Source organism: Carcharodon carcharias, chromosome 7 (assembly GCF_017639515.1).
Source record: "Carcharodon carcharias isolate sCarCar2 chromosome 7, sCarCar2.pri, whole genome shotgun sequence".
NCBI classification, from domain to species: Eukaryota; Metazoa; Chordata; class Chondrichthyes; order Lamniformes; family Lamnidae; genus Carcharodon; species Carcharodon carcharias.
In genome coordinates, this window is record NC_054473.1 from 187,312,889 (window position 1) to 187,335,922 (window position 23,034).

The 23,034-nt window shown below is 49.5% G+C and overlaps 1 protein-coding gene across 1 annotated transcript in view; it reads left to right on the forward strand.

Moving 5' to 3' along the window:
• The first annotated feature begins 364 nt into the window (after nt 1-364).
• Nucleotides 365-23,034, forward strand: part of gpib (glucose-6-phosphate isomerase b) — a 46,378-nt gene continuing 23,708 nt past the window's right edge. The window contains exons 1-12 of the mRNA XM_041191764.1: nt 365-597; nt 9,536-9,626; nt 10,761-10,829; nt 13,292-13,411; nt 14,406-14,489; nt 15,982-16,128; nt 16,350-16,421; nt 17,374-17,418; nt 18,248-18,301; nt 19,885-19,945; nt 20,462-20,505; nt 21,949-22,101. Coding sequence (XP_041047698.1) covers nt 473-597; nt 9,536-9,626; nt 10,761-10,829; nt 13,292-13,411; nt 14,406-14,489; nt 15,982-16,128; nt 16,350-16,421; nt 17,374-17,418; nt 18,248-18,301; nt 19,885-19,945; nt 20,462-20,505; nt 21,949-22,101 — 1,065 coding nt within the window. The 5' untranslated portion in view covers nt 365-472. The remainder of the gene's footprint in view (nt 598-9,535; nt 9,627-10,760; nt 10,830-13,291; nt 13,412-14,405; nt 14,490-15,981; nt 16,129-16,349; nt 16,422-17,373; nt 17,419-18,247; nt 18,302-19,884; nt 19,946-20,461; nt 20,506-21,948; nt 22,102-23,034) is intronic.

A 23,034-nucleotide genomic window follows, 5' to 3' on the forward strand; every position in this document is an offset into this window, starting at 1 on the left:
TCACTTTATGACCTTCAGACAAGTCTTCCTCTTTCCCTTTCAGTCTTGACAAGGGAGGGCTGCAATAGCCAGAAGAGACCCACCCCTTTAAAGGTAACCCCCCGCCCCCGGGGTGTGAGCTGCCTACAGCGGGGGGGGGCAAGCCCACAGCGGCTCCCGCTCAGCTCGCCGCCTCCCCCGGTTGAATTGCCGTTCTATCTATCCCGTTTGTAACCAAAAACCCGTCTTAAAATCTCGGGCCCCCGGCATTGTGATGTCATCGCCTTTTCCTGGCTCCTATTGGCTGAGAACTCCGCTAGTCGTGAAATGGGGGGGCGGGTCCTGAGTCTCGGGCGCCGCTGATTGGCCGATCCGCGGATACACTGTTGCAGTTTCACATCCGATCGCTCAGTCTCCGCGTTTCACCCCGGACCCGGGTCCCAGGAACACACACCGAGACTCCCCGATCCGGAGACTCCCCTCTGCAGCCACTATGGCCAACGCTTTCACCGCCGATGCTCATTTCAAAGCCCTGGCAGACTGGCACAAGCACAACTGTGCCAGCCTCAAGCTGCGGAAGCTGTTTGAAGCGGACCCCGAGCGGTTCAGCCACTTCAGGTGAGTGCGGGGCGCTCCCCGCAGTGAGCAGGGTGCGGGGTGGGGGGCGGTGGCTGTGCTGCGTTCCGTCGGACGGTGCAAGGGATCATTAATTACCCCGCCCAGCAGTGTCCACACGGGGTGGGGTGGGGTGGGGTGGGGGGGGAAGGTGGTTGAGGAATCCTGCAGTCGTGGGGAGGCTGAGCTGTTCCTCCCCATCGGGGTTCCCTCACAGAAGGGAGAGTGACCCTGACCCCTGTGTGTGTGTCTGTGTGTGTGTGTGTGTGTGTGTGTGTCTACGTGCCGCCCAGCACGGGGGAGTTCGGAACTGCATTCACGTTCTGCTTAGTCACTCCCCTCTGGATATCCAGTCTTGCTGCAGCGCCGAGGGGCACAAACCCCGCGTACAAGCCAGTCGGAGTACATCCCACTCAGCTCGCTCATCTCACTGAACAGCCCTACTCCGAGTCTCCTCTGGGGTAGCTGCTGGGCTGGTCCCACTGATAGAGCCCCTTGTTCTGACAAACCTCCGGAGGGCATGTGCATCAGGAAGTGATTGATCAATCTTTTTACAGGGGCCATGGAACTAACTGATGATCTCTTTTCAAAGGGCTGGCAAAGCCGGACGATTGGCCGAACGGCCTCCTCCCAGTTCTGTAAGATTGTATAGTGAAATGTGCTGATTTGGATGATGTGGGTTTAGAGATCCTATTCGAGAGAAGGGCTGAGGATTGATTGACGAGGCTCTGGACGAGCAACAGGGACCCCCCCACCCCCCCCCCCCCAAAAAACCGGACGCTTAATGAGTTCACTTAAATTAATATGTTCTTTTTGATATTGTAAAAATGAGCTGTTGAGAATTGCAAATCCCAACTTGACTGGGGAAAGTTCTTCTGTAATTAGCCCAATTTGTGATCTTAAGAGGATAACTAGAATACTAATGAAACTGAAATAAAGAGTTCTTTTAGGATAAATGTAGAGAATTCCAGCCTGGGAGTCGAGCTTCATGTCAGCCCCCCCCATGGACATGTCACATTTTCAGTGATCTGCTAAACTGCATGGACAGTCAGTGAGAGTTATTCACCTGAAGCTGGCTGGGGTGGAATTTTGGGAGTGATAAATCCAGCCTGGGTCACCATGAGCTGGCCTGGAAGTGCAAACCATGTTCCCACTCCTGGTCACTTACCTTCTGGATGGTGGATGGGCTTGGGTATCAGATGGAACAATGCCATGCTTGGCCCCACGCCGTCACTCTGCCACAACACACATGTAGGAGGAGGTCGTCAAGCATTCATCTGATTGTAGCTCAAAAGGGAGTTAGTGTTCAGGGAAGGAGGAGTGAAAAATCAGTGACGGGGAGGGTGACCCTAAAGAGTGGTGATTTAACAGGATCCAGAGATGCATCAAGATTTTGTGTGGTGCCAACTGGTCTACACTTCAACTTGAATGATGTTCCCGATTGTGAATAAATTGAACCAACACAACAATGCTCGGAGGCCAAGCAAGGCAACTCAGATAAAAGAGCAAAGCACTGCAGGTACTGGAAATCCTGAAGCAAATCAAATGTTGAGTTGGGTTTTATTAAAAGGTCAATACTGAGCCACTTGACAAATAATTGCAGTTGCACTTTGGTGGTACAGAAAGAGGATGGATATTACAGCCATTGAGATGTACAGAAGAGAGCAACTAGAATGATTGAGGGAGCAAAGAATTGGATTATGAGAAACGATTATATAAATTGGGTATCTTCTCAGTGGATGAGGGAAAGTTTAAAGGTGATAAATTGTGGTTTTTAGGATTCCAAATGGATGCAATAATGTAAACTGTAACAAACTGTTTCACCTTGTCCAGAACAGTAGAACCAGATGACATGGCCTGCAATTAAAGGGGATAAAATCCAAAACTGATCTGTAAAAATTTTATTTGAGTGTGTGAATGGACAGCTGTGGAACAGGGGGATGAAAGCAGTTGGGATTGATTCATTCAAACGAAAATTAGATGAATTTCTTTGAGAAAATACCACATGGAGTTTCAATACGTGAGCAGTTTGAGACCTGACTTGTAGAGAGTGTAACTGGCTCGGGAGGAACAGATTATTTTGGCCTTATGGTTCCCTAATCCCTCTCCCACTGGGGGTTTTCCTCACCTCATGTCTGATGTGGACTCACTGATAGAGATTGATCAGTGTGATTGGCCAATGACTCCATCATCATTGATCATGTCGCTACCGGGATGGTAGAAGGTGAACTGGTTGGAATGTTTTCTTTCCCTTCCCTCTATTCCCACGGTCTCGAGATTCCTCTGCTCAAGTGTATTGAAAGGAATTGCTGCAATCGGGTGACTGATCTGATGCAATTTGACCAAGCATGACTTGTCAGAAATAAATCAGAAATCTGGAGATCTACAAATGACTGTCAGAATCTCACCAGCTCCCTTCTTACTGACATTAATCTGAACACAGTCAGTGTGTAGAGGAACAGACAGGCTGAGTGAAATTAACCGAGTTGTGCATTTGCCACCCCCCAACCCCACACTACCCCCCACCCTACCCCCGCCCCTGAGTTTGTGGAATGTGTGTGTTAAATCCTGAAACAAGTGTCTAGTGCTGTTGAGTTTGGGGGAGGGACTTTACCATGTGTCTGAACTCATTTAAAATTTGCTTCAATAATTCAGTAATTGTTTAAATTCATGAAAGCATTGAAAAGGGGAATTAGTAACATCTAATTTTTAATATTGAATGATAAAGCTAGATTACGCATTCACTTTTTTTAATGTGCAATAAATATATAGGTATATAGTTTGAGGTACTTCCTGGTTTAGATATGGTATTGTAGATTGTGGTATGAACTTGCTAACATATTTAAACAGTTTTTATGGGTGAGCTTCAGTCAGGTAACTCCCTGACATGGTTTGTGATTGCGTTACTGGGCTAGTAATCCAGAGAATGTGAGTTCAAATCTCACCAGTTCAAAGGCAGTTAGGGATGGGCAACGAATGCTGGCCTAGCCAGCAATGTCCACATCCCAGCAAAGAATAAAACAAAACCCTTTTTGAGAATTTGAATTCAGTTTTAAAAAAACAGGTATTGATAAAAGTGACCATGAAAAGCTGTCCGTAAAATCCCAACAGGCTTACTAACATCCTTTGGGGAAGGAAACCCCATCTGGTATATTGTGTGACTCCAGTCCCACACCAATCTGGTTGACTGTTAACTGCCCTCTGAAGTGGATATTGAGCATGGTGGGAGCACCTTTGTCATGAGGACTGCAGTGGTTCAAGAAGCTGCCCACCAGCATCTTCTCAAGGAGAGCAATGGAAGGGCCACATACTGAGAGTGATTTCCTTTTCTTTTAAAAAAAAAGTTAGCCCTATTCCATAATTTCTGAACAGATTTAATTCAGCAGCTGACTGGTACGGTTGTAGAGTACAGGCTTACAGGCCCATCTGTTCAACTGAAGCAAAACACTGCTAATTTGATTTTAAAATCTTTCCTGTTTCAATGTTGCTCTGAATCAGTCACTGAAATGTCAAATTCCTTTGGTTATAAACCTCCATATTGGCATGACCCTGGGAAATGATGGGTGTTGGGAAATCAGGATAAGCGGATGAGAAACTAAAGGCTTGGTTACCAGAAGGGTCTTTGGGAGATTATTGAGTTGAGAGAAGATAATGAGAACACAAATAGTAGACTGTGTGACCCATCGAGCCTGCTGCGCCAATCAATACAGACATGGCGATCGAGGCTTCAACTCCACTTTCCCACCCATTCCCCACAACCCTTAATCACCTGAGAGATCAAAAATCTATCCCGGTCTTAAATTTATTTAACGATAGAGCACACACAACCCTCTGGGATAGGGAATTCCAAAGATTCATAACCCTTTGAGTGAAGTAATTTCTCCTTATCTCAGTCCTAAGTGACCTGCCCCTTATAAGGCCCTTTATACAAGATGTATACTTGGGGACAGAATTCCAGAGTGTGTGTGGGGAGAGGGGTGGTAAGGAAAACAAAGAAACTTTTGTAGCACCTTTTATAAAGTACTTTTACAGTCAATTAAGTATTTTTAAAGTGTATAAGCTGTTGTAATGTAAGGAACCCAACAGCAAACTCCCACAAACACACTGTGATAACAACCAGATAATATTTCGATGTGATTGAGAGGATAAATATCGGCCTTGGCCAGGTCTGTCACTGTATAACACTGGGGTACAGCAGTGGTGGGGACGGGTCTGTCACTGTATAACACTGGGGTACAGCAGTGGGGGGGCCATGTCTGTCACTGTTTAACACTGGGGTATAGTACTGATGGGGATGGGTCTGTCACTGTATAACACTGGGGGACAGTACTGGTGGGGATGGGTCTGTCACTGTATAACACAGGGGTACAGTACTGGTGGGGACGGGTCTGTCACTGTATAACACTGGGGTACAGCAGTGGTGGGGACAGGTCTGTCACTGTATAACACTGGGGGACAGTACTGGTGGGGACAGGTCTGTCACTGTATAACACTGGGGTACAGTACTGGTGGGGATGGGTCTGTCACTGTATAACACTGGGGTACAGCAGTGGTGGGGCCAGGTCTGTCACTGTATAACACTGGGGTACAGCAGTGGTGGGGCCAGGTCTGTCACTGTATAACACTGGGGTACAGCAGTGGTGGGGCCAGGTCTGTCACTGTATAACACTGGGGTACAGCAGTGGTGGGGCCAGGTCTGTCACTGTATAACACTGGGGTACAGCAGTGGTGGGGCCAGGTCTGTCACTGTATAACACTGGGGTACAGCAGTGGTGGGGCCAGGTCTGTCACTGTATAACACTGGAGTACAGCAGTGGTGGGGCCAGGTCTGTCACTGTATAACACTGGGGTACAGCAGTGGTGGGGCCAGGTCTGTCACTGTATAACACTGGGGTACAGTACTGATGGGGCCAGGTCTGTCACTGTATAACACTGGGGTACAATACTGGTGGGGAAAGGCCAGTCAATGTATAACACTGGGGTACAGTACTGGTGGGGACGGGTCTGTCTCTGTATAACACTGGGGTACAGTACTGGTGGGGACGGGTCTGTCACTGTATAACACTGGGGTACAGTACTGGTGGGTACAGGTCTGTCACTGTATAACACTGGGGTACAGACTGGTGGGGACAGGTCTGTCACTGTATAACACTGGGGTACAGTACTGGTGGGTACAGGTCTGTCACTGTATAACACTGGGGTACAGTACTGGTGGGGACAGGCCAGTCACTGTATAACACGGGTACAGTACTGGTGGGGATGGGTCTGTCACTGTATAACACTGGGGTACAGTACTGGTGGGGACAGGCCAGTCACTGTATAACACTGGGGTACAGTACTGGTGGGTACAGGTCAGTCAATGTATAACACTGGGGTACAGACTGGTAGGGACAGGTCTGTCACTGTATAACACTGGGGTACAGTACTGGTGGGGACAGGTCTGTCACTGTATAACACTGGGGTACAGTACTGGTGAGGACAGTTCTGTCACTGTATAACACTGGGGTACAGTACTGGTGGGGACATGTCTGTCACTGTATAACACTGGGGTACAGTACTGGTGGGGACAGGTCTGTCACTGTATAACACTGGGGTACAGTATTGGTGGGGACGGGTCTGTCACTGTGTAACACTGGGGTACAGTACTGGTGGGACAGTTCTGTCACTGTATAACTCTGGGGTACTGTACTGGTGGGGACAGGTCAGTCACTGTATAGCACTGGGGTACAGTACTGGTGGGGATGGGTCTGTCACTGTATAACACTGGGGTACAGTACTGGTGGGGACAGGTCTGTCACTGTATAACACTGGGGTACAGTACTGGTGGGGACAGGTCTGTCACTATATAACACTGGGGTACAGTACTGGTGGGGACAGGTCTGTCACTGTATAACACTGTGGTACAGTACTGGTGGGGCCAGGTCAGTCACTATATAACACTGGGGTACAGTACTGGTGGGGACAGGTCTGTCACTGTATAACACTGGGGTACAGTACTGGTGGGGACAGGTCTGTCACTGTACAACACTGGGGTACAGTATTGGTGGGGACGGGTCTGTCACTGTATAACACTGGGGTACAGTACTGGTGGGGCCAGGTCTGTCACTGTATAACACTGGGGTACAGTACTGGTGGGGACAGGTCTGTCACTGTATAACACTGGGGTACAGTGGTGGGACCAGGTCAGTCACTATATAACACTGGGGTACAGTACTGGTGGGGACAGGTCTGTCACTGTATAACACTGGGGTACAGTGGTGGGGCCAGGTCAGTCACTATATAACACTGGGGTACAGTACTGGTGGGGATGGGTCTGTCACTGTATAACACTGGGGTACAGTACTGGTGGGGACAGGCCAGTCACTGTATAACACTGGGGTACAGTACTGGTGGGGACGGGTCTGTCACTGTATAACACTGGAGTACAGTACTGGTGGGGACAGGTCTGTCACTGTATAACACTGGGGTACAGTACTGGTGGGGACAGGTCTGTCACTGTATAACACTGGGGTACAGTACTGGTGGGGACAGGTCTGTCACTGTATAACACTGGGGTACAGTACTGGTGGGGACAGGTCTGTCACTGTATAACACTGGGGTACAGTACTGGTGGGGACAGGTCTGTCACTGTATAACACTGGGGTACAGACTGGTAGGGACAGGTCTGTCACTGTTTAACACTGGGGTACAGTACTGGTGGGGACAGGTCTGTCACTGTATGACACTGGGGTACAGTACTGGTGGGGACAGGTCTGTCACTGTATGACACTGGGGTACAGTACTGGTGGGGACAGGTCTGTCACTGTATAACACTGGGGTACAGTACTGGTGGGGATGGGTCTGTCACTGTATAACACTGGGGTACAGTACTGGTGGGACAGTTCTGTCACTGTATAACACGGGTACAGTACTGGTGGGGACAGGTCTGTCACTGTATAACACTGGGGTACAGTACTGGTGGGGACAGGTCTGTCACTGTATAACACTGGGGTACAGTACTGGTGGGGACGGGTCTGTCACTGTATAACACTGGGGTACAGTACTGGTGGGGACAGGTCTGTCACTGTACAACACTGGGGTACAGTATTGGTGGGGATGGATCTGTCACTGTATAACACTGGGGTACAGACTGGTGGGGCCAGGTCAGTCACTATATAACACTGGGGTACAGTACTGGTGGGGACAGGTCTGTCACTGTATAACACTGGGGTACAGTACTGGTGGGGACAGGTCTGTCACTGTACAACACTGTGGTACAGTACTGGTGGGGATGGATCTGTCACTGTGTAACACTGGGGTACACTACTGGTGGGGCCAGGTCAGTCACTATATAACACTGGGGTACAGTACTGGTGGGGACGGGTCTGTCACTGTGTAACACTGGAGTACTGTACTGGTGGGGACAGGGAACATTCCTTTACTCTTTGAAATAGTGTCATTGGATCTTTTACATCCATATGAGAGGGCAGAATGGGCCCTTGGTTTAACGCCCCATCCAAAAGATGGGACTTCTGACAGTGCAGCACTCTCTCAGGACTCTACAGGAGCTTCAGCCTTGGCTTTTGTGCTCAAATCCTGGAGTGGACTCCTGACTCAGGTGAGAGTGCTACCACCAAATAAGCCACAGTCTTAACACTGGAAGGAAATTGACACTTGACACTCAGTTTAACCGTCATGGAAATTTAATGAACCGCACATAGCTTTGAGACACAGAGCACTAGGGGGACCTGGGGTGGATCCTGGTTTCTGTTATCGGACTAGCTACTCCCATCTGTCACAAGCTCTCTGCCAAGATTTGAGGCAACTACTTGTGGACTGCGGATATAATTAGAAATATTGGAACTTTGCCAACTGGGAGATGCCCACCAGGCTGCAGCCCACAGGGCAGAGTGATGGAGCCTGGCACACTACCTGGCCTTGCATAGTGCTTTTTGATCAGTGATACAAGCCCCAGATAGACAATGGTTTGGAATAGACTAATCGAGGCAGAGCTCCCAGCAGGTGGAAGTGGACCATAAGCTTCCCACTTAACAACCACCTTGAGCACTTTCCGACAATATCCCAACTCCTTCCCAATGTTAAAAACTGACAACTGTTTAAACTGCTCCATCTTAAAGATTTATATGTGGAAGAAGCTTCATTTATTTCCCATCCCTGGTTAACCAGAGGCCATTAAGAGTCAACTGTGCAGGGTGGGACTAGAGTGATGTATAGGCCAAACAGTCAAAGGTCATTAACCAAAAGGTGTAGATTTAAGGTGATTAACAAAAGAGCTGAAGGTAGAATGGGGAAGAACCTGTTACATGCAGCTAGTGGTTCGGATTTAGAATGCAGTGCCTGATAGGGTGGTGTATACAGTTTCACAAGGGAACAGGATAAACACTTGAAGGAGAAAAGATTGCAGGGACATGCGGAAAGAGCAGGGTAGGGGGAGTAGGACTAACTGGAGCTGAAAGAGCTGCAGCAAACTTGATGGGCTGAATGGTCTCCTCCTGTGCTGTACTATTCTATGATTAGTGAACCAGTTGGGTTTTTATAACAATCTGGCATCTTCAATCGAGATTTTAATTGGTGCCAGCACACAATCTCAGCGACTGTTCCTGTGCTTCTGAGAGGGGTGTTACTGACGTTATCCTAATGACTTTGTGATGTGGAGGACAGCCACACTAGAGGACTTTAGATTTGATCCCCAGATGAATCTGGCTGGCTGCACTTGGTCTCCACATCCCTCGATTTAAGGAAGGGGTAAGTGGTGGGGGGGTATAGGATTTGGAACGCGGAGCCTGGTCGGGTGGTGAGTACAGATGCCATCCTGCACGGAACAAGCAGCGGTGACCCGGGTGGGTTGGGTCTGACGGTGTTGTAGAGACAGGAGGGGGTTAACTCTCAGCCCAGTGTGGAAAACTGTGCCCTAACTCTCCCTCTCCCACTCTGCCCACAGTTTAACCCTCAAGACGGATGATGGTGATATCTTGCTGGATTATTCTAAGAATCTCATCACTCATGATGTGATGAAGATGCTGTTTGCCCTGGTGAGTGTCATTTTGCCACAGAGCAGAGTGAATGGGAAGGGCCTATTTACTTTAGCAGAGAGAGCAGTGTCTTTGGAGCATAGATTTAAAGTGATTGGTAGAAAGTTTAGAGGAGAGATGAAGAAAACTTTCCACCCAGAGGGCTGTGGGGGTGTGGGTGTCTGCGACTCACGGCCTGAAAGGGTAGTAGAGGCAGAAACCCTCAACTCATTTAAAAGGTGCCTGGAGTGCTGTAACCTGAGGAGCTATGGACCAAATGCTGGAAAGTGGGATTAGGCTGGTGGTGGGGGGGGCTCGTTTTTCAGCCGGCGCAGACACGATGGGCCGAATGGCCTCTTTCTGTGCTGTAAATTTCCTATGATTCTAGAACAGCACTTGGTTAATGTAACGGGAGGATTTATATTAATACAGTGCTGCTCATATCCTTAACGTGTCCCAAAACGCTTCACATTCGATCAATTCGAGATCACCTTCATTTTGTTTGGCTGGTTTCTGTTGTATGGGGTCAGGGGAATGAGCCATCAGCTGACCTTGCACAGCATGAATGCCTGCTATTTGACTATGGGAGCCAGCCTTGATCCCGATTGTCTGAACATGTGCATTCACACCCCAGCCCAGTCACACACTCACCAACAGCTTTCACTCTGATGGTCTGTCTCTCATGGGAGTCCAGTCTTTTCTCGTGCCCCTGCCCCCAATCTCAGGCACTGAGGCAAGGGTATCACTGCCACAGGTCTGATCCCCCAACTCAGCACGGAGCAATTGAAGGTCAGATGCTGGTCCCGCCTCCCCATTGGTCTAGTTTTGGGTCTATATCGTATCCACCTGCTCAACGATCGTTCCTAAACTAACATTACAAAAAAACAAATTAACTGGCCATTGATCTCACTGCAGTTTATGGGATCTTGCTATGTATAGAGTGACTGCCACATTTATCTTTATAAAAATCACTGCAGCTCAGTCCCATTCATTCTTTGCAAAAGGGTTTGCTGTGTTTAAAGAGAAGTTACACCTGTCGTGCCTATTGCTCATGTCTGTTCTAAACCTGTCCGACTCTGGGATCCTCTCGAACCTGTTCTGATAGGTGCAGGACTCGCTGAAGATTATTTAAAGTCTATCTGTGTTTTCACCCAGGCAAAATCCAGGGGTATTGAGAAAGCCAGAGAACGCATGTTCACCGGGGAGAAGATTAACTTCACAGAGGTAAGAGGTGCCCCATCTTCCTCAGATTTCATTGTGAGTCCAAAATGTTTGTTTCCATCACGGTGAGTTAGTGCAGCTTTAATTCAGGATGTGGGCTTCGCTGGCTGGGCCAGCATTTATTGCCCACTCCTAATTGCCCTAGAGAAGGTGGTGGTGAGCTGCCTTCTTGAACCGCTGCGGTCCATGTGGTGTAGGTACACCCACAGTGCTGTTAGGGAAGGATTTCCAGGATTTTGACCCAGTGACATTGAAGGAACGGCCGATATATTTCCAAGTCAGGATGGTGAGTGACTTGGACGGGAACTTCCAGGTGGTGGTGTTCCCATGTGTCTGCTGCCTTTGTCCTTCTGGATGGTAGTGGTTGTGGCTTTGGAAGGTGTTGCTGAAGAATGTGTGAACTCTGACCTTGACTTATAAAGATGTTTAGTGACAGGAAAATCCTATTAGATTCACCGCATCAGTCCAACCTTCTCCCAAATGCCTCAACCCCAAAAACCCCCTTCTCCCAGTATCCTTCAATCCCATTTCCCCTGAACTGCCTCTAGTATCTGCCTCAGTCTCTTTTCTGGGTGAGTTATTCTATTACTCAATTGGTGAAAAGTTCCCCCCTCGAGAGACATGGAGAGAGAAAGTTAGCAGCAGCGGGTGCGACTAGTTTTGCTGCAGTTTTGTCTTTGCATAATCTCCTTCCTGATTACCCTGCTGCTGCAACAGCCCAGGGCCTCTGTGTGAGTGGATTCCTGTCCCCACAGACAGCCCAGACCCCCTCATGAGTGGGTTCCTGTTCCAGCAGAAAGCTGTCTGCTGCCCTAAGCAGGAAGTGGTGTAACCGGAACTTGTGAAATTGTATTTACAAAATGCGGTATATGTGGGCACATCAAACTGGGAGAGTCCGTCCCGAAACAGATTGGAAAGCTTTGGGTTTCTGGCAGTTGTGTGACATTCAACAAGAGCTGTGGCTCGGTTGCAGCACTCTGCAGCTGTAGGAAGGTCGTGGGTTCAAGCCACAATCCAGCAACTTAAGCACATAATCTAGGCTGACCCTCTCCGGCTGGTGTGGTCAGTCTAGAACCAGGGGACTCGGTCCTAAATGGCCTGTCCCTCATTCTGAGACTAAGATGAGGTGAAGTTTCTTCACTCAGAGGGTGGTGACTCTTTGGAATTCTCTACCTAGAGAGCTGAGAATGTTTAAAGCAGAGGTCGGTAGATTTCTAGATATTAAAGATATCGAGAGATATGGGGATAGTGCAGGAAAATGGCGTGAGGTAGAAGATCAGCCATGATCTGGTTGATTGGTGGAGCAGGCTCGAGGGGCCGAATGGCCTCCTCCTCTTATTCCCTGAGGGAGTGCTGCACTGTCAGAGGTGCATTTTGATCTATATTTCGTATTAACAAATGCTGATTGACTGTTGCACTTGGTACACCTATACCTGCATTGGGGTGGAGCTGGAGCAGGGGGTGGGCATTGAGTGTGTGGACAGGTGGAGCCCATTCCGATGCATGTTAGAATATCTTAAAATGTTTTATAATCAAAATATCCCGGTCTTTAACATCTTAGTCAGAGTGAATGTGGAGGAATGAGAAATGGATGATCAAAGACAACATGGAAACTCAAAGGCCAGAGAATGAGAAACACCCAGGTCAGGAGAGAGTCTATGCCAAGATGAAGCCCCCAGTGGCTAAAGCATCATATGGTCACTTGGTCACTTGGCTTTAAGCATCGAAAACAAATTTCCTAGAACAGAAAGAACAGCTAGAAATATCTTCACTCAGAGGTTTGTAAATCTTGTAATTCCCTATCCCAGAGCACTGTGATACTCAGTCACTGTGCATACTTGAGGCAGAGATTGACAAATTGTCGGACGTGAAGGGGATTGAGGGATAAGGAGATGGTGCAGGTAGGTGGAGCCGTGGTAGAAAATCAGCCACGATCTTACTGAATGGCGGAGCAGGCTCGAGGGGCCGAATGGCCTATTCCCGCTCCTATTTCTTAAGTGGAGAAAGGTTAACAATGAGGTAAAGTCCTTAACGTGGGAGCCTCAGCAAACACGAACCTTCACACACTGTTGTCGGTCGCTGAATGGTGTAAGAGTTGGATTTTTGCCCTCAAAGTTAAGAGTGTTGTCAAGATCATCAGAAGCCGGTTTGGTGCTATCTGACGGTGACCTGCAAGGGTTACAAGTCTGATCAGCTTGGTAGAGACTTTGTGAAGGAAACAGGCTGTATTCCTTACCCACCGATTAATGTAATCCTGTAGAGCCATGTATAAAAACCAATACTGCTCTGAGTCAATGTATATTACATTTCTTGGTTAAAAACCACTTGGGCCTGAATCATGTGGAGGTTATTGTTACAGATCTGACAATCCTCTGTTGTGACCTTAATCACGGGAAACCTACTAACAATGGGTTAGGATGTGATGTGGACCTGTGTGTAAAATGGCTCCTATTCCTTCTCCCCAGCATCGTGCTGTGCTCCATGTTGCACTGAGGAACTGCTCCAATATACCCATCCAGGTTGACGGCAAGGATGTGATGCCAGAGGTGAATGCCGTTCTGGAGAAGATGAAGCATTTCTGCCAGGTAAGTGAGAAGTGGGGGAGTGTGCAGCTCCAGGAGCAGTGACCCTGCACCGCCTGTGGCTTTAAGGTGGAAATCCACATGAACACATGGGAGCCCAAGTTACATCACATTTTCAGCGTGGAACTGGATCATTCAGCTCAACAGGTTCACGTGGTGTTTATGCTCCACACGACCCTCCTTCTGCCCTTCATTTATTAACCTGATCAGTATATCCTTCAATTCCTTGTGGTTATCCGGCTTCCCCTTAAATGTATCTAATCCATTTACCACAGTCATTCCCTGTGGGAGCGAGTCCCACATTCTCCCCGCTCCCCACGGGAGCGAGTTGCACATTCTTTATTCTTACCTGTCCCACCCCCCCACCTCCCTTAGCCAGTACATATTTCACCACATTTCTACTCCCCTTTAGTTCTGAAGAAGAGTCATACGGACTCGAAACATTAACTCTGTCTTCCTCTCCACAGATGCTGCCAGACCTGCTGAGTTTTTCCAGCATTTTTTTGTTTTTGTTTCAAATTTCCAGCATCCACAGTATTTTGCCTTTATCCGGACCTACAGTAACAATGTTGACTCTGAGGTGGCTGAACAAACCACTCAGTTGTATTGGGATGAACAATAAGTGTTAGCCTTGTCAGTGACACACACAATCATCTGAATAAATAAAACCAGCCAAACATTGATCATCCCTGGTAATGAGACGTGACTGGTTGAACCCAGGAAGTGTCATGTGACAGGGTCTGTACCTGGATTCCCACTGACTCAATGAACGTTGTTGTTTACACCAATTCTTTGCAAATAAAAATCCAGCAAGAAAACTGGGGTCCATTAACCCAAGGGAGGTGAAAAATCTGAGTTGGTTTGGGATTGGCCGGTTTTATAGTGGTTCTGTGTTGAATGCTGAAATGTAATTGGTGATTAGATGGGAGGAAGACTGCATGATTGCAACACTCTGATCCTCGGGGCAGATACCTCACTGACTCTGATTCTCTTGCAGAGAGTTCGCGGTGGAGAATGGAAGGGATACACTGGAAAGACCATCACCGACGTTGTCAATATCGGGATTGGAGGCTCGGACCTGGTACAGAAATCTTGGCACTAACTCCTCACCGAGTTCAACAAATACGGGATAAGAGACACAGGATGGCAGCTGAAAACCTCGGGGGGCATGGGGGTACTGAGCTCAGAGTAAATGGTTTACAGACCTGCACTGGGATGTAGGGTGGTTACAGTTATGTCACTGTATAACACTGGGGTACAGTACTGGTGGGTGCAGGTCTGTCACTGTCTAACACTGGGGTACAGTACTGTTGGAGGCAGGTCTGTCACTGTCTAACACTGGGGTACAGTACTGGTGGGGATGGGTCTGTCACTGTCTATCACTGGGGTACAGTACTGATGGGGGCAGGTCTGTCACTGTCTAACACTGGGGTACAGTACTGGTGGGGACGGGTCTGTCACTGTCTAACACTGGGGTACAGTACTAGTCGGGACGGGTCTGTCACAGTCTAACACTGGGGTACAGTACTAGTCGGGACGGGTCTGTCACTGTCTAACACTGGGGTAGACCACTGTGTGGACAGGTCTGTCACTGTGTGAAACTTGAGCGCAGTACTGGTATCCAGTCCTGTTTGTTGAAGTGTTATTGTGTATAGTCCATTTTCCTCTTTTATGTTGATAAATTGTGGTAAAAATAATCTAAAAGTTAGAGGGACTCCAGGAATGTGGTGTTTGACTGAATGAGTGGATCCAGAATTCTGAGGTGCAGAGGGATCTAGGTGTTCTAGTACATGAGTCACTAAAAGTTAGTATGCAGGTACAGCAAGTAATTAAGAAGGCTAATGGAATGTTATCCTTTGTTATACAAATATGAAAGTAAGGATGTTATGCTTCAGTTATACAGGACATTGGTGAGACTGCATCTTGAATACCGTGTGCAGGTTTGGTCCCCTTATTTAAGGAAGGGTGTAAATGCGTTGGAGGCGGTTCAGAGGTGGTTTACTAGATTGATACTTGGAATGTGTGGGCTGTCTTATGAGGAAAGGTTGGCCAGACTGGGCTTGTTTCCACTGGAGTTTAGAAGAGTGAGGGGTGATTTGATTAAAGTATTCAAGACCCTGAATAGCCTTGACAAGGTGGGCATGGAAAGCATGTTTCCTCTTGTGGGTGAGTTCAGAACTAGAGGGCATTGTTTGAAAATTAGGGGTCACCCTTTTAGGACAGAGATGAGGAGAATTTTTTTCTCTCACAGGATTGTGCAACTTTGGAATTCTCTGCCTCAGAAGGTGCTGGAGGCGGGGTCACTGAATATTTTTAAGACAGAGGTAGATAGATTGTTGTTAGGCAAGGGAATCAAAGGTTATCAGGGTTAGACGGGAATGTGGAAATTGAAACACAAGAAGATCAGCCATGATCTTATTGAATGGTGGAGCAGGCTCGAGGGGCCGAATGGACTACTACTGTTCCTATTCCTTATGTTCTTATGATTCACTCGCGTCTTGACCTATGACTCTGCTCCTCCATATCCTCCCCCCACCGGCCTCTGTTAAAACTGTGCTGTTGCTTTGTCCCAGGGTCCACTGATGGTAACTGAAGCTCTCAAACCCTATGCCAAGGGTGGGCCGAAGGCCTGGTTTGTGTCCAACATTGACGGTACCCACATGGCGAAGACCCTGGCAGAGCTGAACCCTGAGACCACCCTGTTCATCATTGCATCCAAGGTAAGTGTTTGAGCTTCACCGTGGTCAGTCTGTTGGTCTTTCTGACTCTCTCAGTAACTGACATTTGTAGCTCAAAGGTTTTCACTCTTTTGATGCCTCGACACAGGAATCGGAGCCCCAGATATAGTGGGGAGTTGGTGTTGGGGATGGGGAGAGGGAATACTGGAGACGGGGTGGGGTTAGTATTGAGTTGTTGTTAACCATCTCTCTTTGCTTTCCAGACCTTCACCACCCAAGAGACGATCACTAACGCTGAATCAGCTAAAGAGTGGTTCCTACATGCTGCAAAGGAAGTGAGTTGAGTGAGCGGTTGTTGGGGGGTGGAGAGGGTTGGTTAGGGGAGTTGGGGTGGAGCAGGGAGTGTAGAGGTGGGTGGTCTCGCTGTTCGCGTTCGAATCACCCCCCAGGCCCTGACTGGAGTTGTGAGATGGTTCCTCGGGCAGCCTCTGGTGTCCCGACCGCAGAGCCCTTCCTGATTCATGAGCCCAGATGCTGGGTAAAGGAGAAAGAGGGTCCGTGGTCCAAGCCAGGCTGGGGCTCACATCTGGGTGGGGGGGTGCTCCGTGATCCGGTTTTATGTCAGGTTCGGAGCCCGTGCCGACTCCTTGCCTTCCTGAGGAGGTTTGCGATCCTGTGGGATGAACACTGATCAGGACGTCTTGGACCTGACCCCCAGCTGGGGTGGCTTTGACCCATTTTGTTGCAGACAGGGTGGAAGTGATTATTCCAACAGCTGGTGTGAGAAACAGGGTTATTGAATCATAGAAATTACAGCAGGGAAAGGAGGCCGATCAGCTCATGGAGCCTGTGCTGGATGATAAAGAAACCGCCCAGTTAAATTCCATCTTCCAGTTTCTGGGCTGTAGCCTTGCAGGTTACAGAATTTCAAGTCTGTATCCACCAGAGAGTGAGTGAGTGTGTGTGTGTGTGTGTGTGTGTGTGTGTGTTTGAATGCAAAGATATTAACATAGAGAATTGACATTTATATAATTACATAACTAATCAACCAAATTGTGCAAAGGAAAGTAAGTTTGCTTCATGGCCCCTAGGATTTTTCTGCCTGGTATTTCCTGTAGTTATCCTCGCGAGAGGGACCCTGGAGACTCCAGGGCAATCCTGGAGAGTTGGCAACTCGTCTGCAGCAAGTCAGCTCTCACTCCAAGCAGAAATTTTGATTTTTGCTTTTCTCAAATGATTGACAGCTGGTTCTATGTTGTGACTGAATATTTTTTTCCTTTCCCTCAGCCTTCTGCTGTTGCCAAACACTTTGTAGCCCTGTCGACAAATGCGGTGAGTATATTTCAAACTCCTGCCCATGAGGAACTGACGGTTTCTCAACCAAATATTTGTTAACCCTCCGACTGTGCAGCACTCCCTCAGTACTGACCCACCGACAGTGCAGCACTCCCTCAGTACTGACCCACCGACAGTGCGGCACTCCCTCAGTACTGACCCGCCGACAGTGCAGCGCTCCCTCAGTACTGACACTCCAACAGTGCAGCACTCCCTCAGTACTGACCCTCTGACAGTGCAGCACTCCCTCAGTGCTGACCCTCTGACAGTGCGGCGCTCCCTCAGTGCTGACCCTCCGATGGATGTTTTTCTTGGGACAATGGGGCCCAGATCTCCTGCAGTGAAGTGCCTTGCGTTGGTGTCATGGTTTGAGGTCCTTTGTCTAGGCTTCAAATCCTAAGCCAGGGCAAAGCAGTCTGTTTGATTAGCATCTCATTCATCACATTCAACATTCACTCCCTTCGCCACCGACGCACAGTGGCAGCAGTGTGTACCGTCTACAAGATGCACTGCAGCAACTCACCAAGGCTCCTTAAACAGCACCTTCCAAACCCACGATCACTACCATCTAGCATGACAAGGGCAGCAAATAGATGGGAACACCACCACCTGCAAGTTCCCTTCTGAGCCACTCACCATCCTGACATGGAAATATATCGCCGTTCCTTCACTGTCGCTGGGTCAAAATCCTGGAACTCCCTCCCTAACAGCACTGTGGGTGCACCTACACCACATGGACTCTCTCTACTTCACTCCCCCTCCCTCTAACATGCGTGCTCCTTGCTGGCTGTTTCTAATTGAACCTTTGCTCTCTGACTCCCTACAGGTTAAAGTGAAAGCTTTCGGAATTGACCCAAACAACATGTTTGAATTCTGGGATGTAAGTACGTGGGAACCAGGTCAAACCTGCTGTCTGCATGTTTACATGTATAGAATTTGAGAATTTACAGCAGTTGGACCAACACACATCTGCTGGTGTTTATGCTCAACATGAGTCACCTCCCCATCTACCTCACCCTATCAGCATGTCCGGCTGTTCCATCCAGCTGTATCTATACTATTGACCTCAACCACTCCCTGTGTTAGCGAGTTCCACATTCTCACGACTCTCTGGGTAAAGACGTTTCTCCTGAATTCCCGACTGGATTTATTAGTGACTCTCTTATTTATTTATGACCCATGGACCTGGTCTCTTCCACCACACCTGGAACCATCTTCTCCAGGTCAACCCAAACAAAATTTCCATTATTTGAAAGACCTCTTGTCGGGTCAGCTCCCGGCTTTCTCTTGAGTAAAGAGCCTCATCCTGTTCAATCTGTCCCTGATGGTTATAACCTCTCAGTTCTGGTATATGACCTTGTACCTTCTCCAGTGTTTTCAGTCTCTGTTTTATAAGATATCCACAGTATCCGCACATGGTCTAACCAAAGTTGTATATTAATTTAGCATAACTCATCCAAGAACAGGAAGGTTTAAAATATAAGGGAAAATTGGAAGACGCAGTATTGTTCCTGCTGTTCCCCTGTTCGAGACCTCTGGTTGCTTCCAGCTCACTGGCACTTACCCGAATTGTGGCTGGAGTAACTCCCTTTGAGTTGGGTGAGGTGAGGGGAAGGGGATAGGGACGGAGCACTTGCATTTTGCAGCTCCCACCCTGGGGTTGAGTACTGCTGACCACACGGGGAAGGAGGAAAGTGGCTTAATCTGCAGTTAGGCCACCGGTGGTTGTCCAGACTCCATTTCTGCGACATTAACTTGCCAGCCTCTTGCCAATACTTCCAGCCTGGGGAAGGATGAATGTTATAGGTGTCGAGGCTAAAGATAGAATCCTGACTGTCTCGCAGTGGTGAAGGAGACTGATAGCAGCTGCTGAGCACTGGCAGATGGTCTCAGTTTACAGCGAGTGAGGGTTATTTACATCTGTGGCCTTTCCTGAAAGTTTAAAGGTGCATGAATTTAAGGTCACCGATCTGGGGTCAGTGACAGTGCAGGGTCTGTCCCTTGTCGTCTGTCCTGTGTCCAGATGATTGGGTCACATCCTGTATTCCAGTCCCTCAGTCCTTCAGCCGCGGCCTCCCTTATTCTCGAGTCGATGGGAGGATGACGGAGCGAGGAGGAAGGGGGCGAGATGGAGGGGGGGAGTGTGGGGGAGAAGGACGGGGAGGCGAGTGGGGGGGGGGAGTGGGACGGGGTGGGGGAGGGGACAGGAAGTGGGAGAGGGGGGATGAGGGGGCTGGATGGGGGAAGGGGAAGGGATGAGCAGAGGTGGGCCTGTTGTGGGAGGGAAGGGATTGGGTGGGAAGTGGGCAGTAGAGGGAAGGGGCAGGGGGTTTGTTGGGTAATAGAAACTGGCAGGGGCAGGTGTGGGGTTTGGAAGCAGGGGGAGGTGGGAGGGAGTGCTTAGGGAAATGCATTATGCGCAGGTATCTCAGTCTCTAACCCTTGACCCTCTCTTGTTCACAGTGGGTCGGGGGACGTTACTCCCTCTGGTCAGCCATTGGCCTGTCCATCGCTCTACATGTGGGTACGTATCACTCATCTGTTAGGAACAGCCAATGTCTTTACAGTAACGGTGTCATTTGTGCCTCTGATGCTGAAGCCAAGGCCTTGTACATTAGACTGAAATTAATTTTTCTCTTGTCTTCCCCATGGTGAGTTGAGGAATGTCTCCCAGTTACAGGGCCAGAGGCGCACCCTAACTCCCAGTTACAGGGCCAGGGGCGCACCCTAACTCCCAGTTACAGGGCCAGAGGCGCACCCTAACTCCCAGTTACAGGGCCAGAGGCGCACCCTAACTCCCAGTTACAGGGCCAGAGGCGCACCCTAACTCCCAGTTACAGGGCCAGAGGCGCACCCTAACTCCCAGTTACAGGGCCAGAGGCGCACCCTAACTCCCAGTTACAGGGCCAGAGGCGCACCCTAACTCCCAGTTACAGGGCCAGAGGCGCACCCTAACTCCCAGTTACAGGGCCAGAGGCGCACCCTAACTCCCAGTTACAGGGCCAGAGGCGCACCCTAACCTCTTGTTTCTCTATTTCAGGATTTGAGAATTTCGAGCAGCTGCTGAAGGGAGCCCATTGGATGGTGAGTGACACAGGCCAGCCAACCAATCAGACAGAGAGACAAAGCTTCATTCTCTATACCCCCTCCCCCACCAAACAAAGCCCCTCATCTCCTTTCCATGTCTTCTCTTTTGCCCTGGTGGGCGATGCCAGGGTCTCACACACTGTTTTAAAAGTCTGGCAGGCAGGGGTGTGAACCTTCCGGCCAGTGCCACCCACATCCTGAGAATGAAGTTTGGGATCTTTCTGTGTCTGCGATTCATTAGGTTTAAAAAAAGGTGTGAAGAATTGCACAATATCGAACTGTGTCCCTGAGCTCACCAGCTGGGTATCTGAATTCCAACAGGCAGCTCTGACCCAATTCACCCTCCCCATCTCTATAAACACCCCCACCCCAATCCACCCCATCTCTATAAACCCCCCGCCCCAACCCTCCCCATCTCTGTAAACCGCACCCCCCCCCGCCCCAACCCTCCCCATCTCTGTAAATACCCCCCACCCCAACCCTCCCCATCTCGGTAAACCCCCCCACCCCAACTCACCCCATCTCTATAAACCCCCCACCCCAACCCACCCCATCTCTATAAACCCCCCACCCCAACCCTCCCCATCTCTATAATCCCCCCCACCCCAATCCTCCCCATCTCTATAATCCCCCCACCCCAACCCTCCCCATCTCTATAAACCCCCCACCCCAACCCTCCCCATCTCTATAAACCCCCCCACCCAACCCTCCCCATCTCTATAAACCCCCCACCCCATCTCTGTAAACCCCCCCACCCCAACCCTCCCCATCTCGGTAAACCCCCCACCCCAACTCACCCCATCTCTATAAACCCCTCACCCCATCTCTATAAACCCCCCACTCCATCTCTGTAAACCCCCCCACCCCAACCCTCCCCATCTCTATAATCCCCCCCACCCCAACCCTCCCCATCTCTATAATCCCCCCCACCCCAACTCACCCCATCTCGATAAACCCCCCACCCCAACTCACCCCATCTCGATAAACCCCCCACCCCAACCCTCCCCATCTCTGTAAACCCCCCACCCCAACCCACCCCATCTCTGTAAACCCCCCACCCCAACCCTCCCCATCTCTATAAACCCCCCCACCCAACCCTCCCCATCTCTATAAACCCCCCACCCCAACCCTCCCCATCTCTATAAACCCAACCCTCCCCATCTCTATAAACCCCCCCACCCCAACCCACCCTGTCTCTATAAACCCCCCCCCACCCCGACCCTCCCCATCTCTGTAAACCCCCCTTCTTCCCCCCCTTCTTCTCCCCCCGCCCCCTTCTTCTCCCCCCCCCCCCCCCCCCCCCCCGGTCACCTGTCCTAATACCACCTCCTGTGCCTCAGTGTACAGGGTTGTTTGTTAATCTGTGAAGTGTTATTGTATGAAAGGTGTGATGTAAGTACAAGCTGTACCGCATGCTCACTCTGCTCTCTCCTTCTGAAGGACCGTCACTTCCACTGCACTCCATTGGAACAGAACGCTCCTGTGCTGCTGGCTATGCTCGGGATTTGGTACACCAACTTCTATAACGTGGAGACCCATGCGCTCCTTCCCTATGATCAATACCTGCACCGCTTTGCTGCGTACTTCCAACAGGTACAGAACACTGACTGGGGGCACAGGTCTGTGCGTGGGGAGGGACACGTCCGAGTGGGCTGGGGGTGGTCCTTGAATGTTGAGTGTGGGAGATATTAGGAAGGAGGTGGGGATGTTGTGGGATGTGGTACACGTCAAACTGACACAACACTGGGTCTCGCAATGGAGACCATTTCCAGCTGTCACTCTGCAGGTTACACACCTGCCATAATATCTGTCCAGGCCCAACCCAATTGTTAGGGATAAGGGGATCAGTCATTTCCAACTCGGATGAGGAGAATTTCCTTCACTTAGACAATCCTTGGAATTCTCTAGCCCAGAGAGCTGTGGATGCTCGGACATCGAGTGTTTTCAAGAGAGCGACATTGAAGGGATCGGGGGATATGGGGAGCGGGTGGGAAAGTGAAGTTGAGGTGGAAGATCAGCCATGATCGTATTTAATGGTGGAGGAGGCTTGAGGGGCCGAATGGCCTCCTCCTGTTGTCATGTTTGCTTGACAGAGTCATAGACAATATCAGCAAAGGGAGAGCTGGTGGGGTTTGGGGTAGCTTCAAGGCAGGTATCGCAGTGTAAGTGGTGGAGCAAGAGGACATCATCTTACCCAGGTTGTGATCAGAGCTGCCATGTTCTTTATCTGTTTAATGCCTCTTAAATGAGAATCGTTGTTCCTGTCTCAGCAATAGCCAGTTGAGCGTGTAATCAGCTAATCCCTCTCTCTGTACGTGTCTTTCTCTGTGCGTGTCTCTTTCTATCTCTCTCTGTCTCCCTGTGCGTGTCTCTCTCTCTCTCTCTCTGTCTCCCTGTGCGTGTCTCTCTCTCTCTCTGTCTCCCTGTGCGTGTCTCTCTCTCTCTCTCTGTCTCTCTGTGCGTGTCTCTCTCTATCTTTCTCTGTCTCTCTGTGTTTGTGTCTCTCTCTCTGTCTCCCTGTGCGTG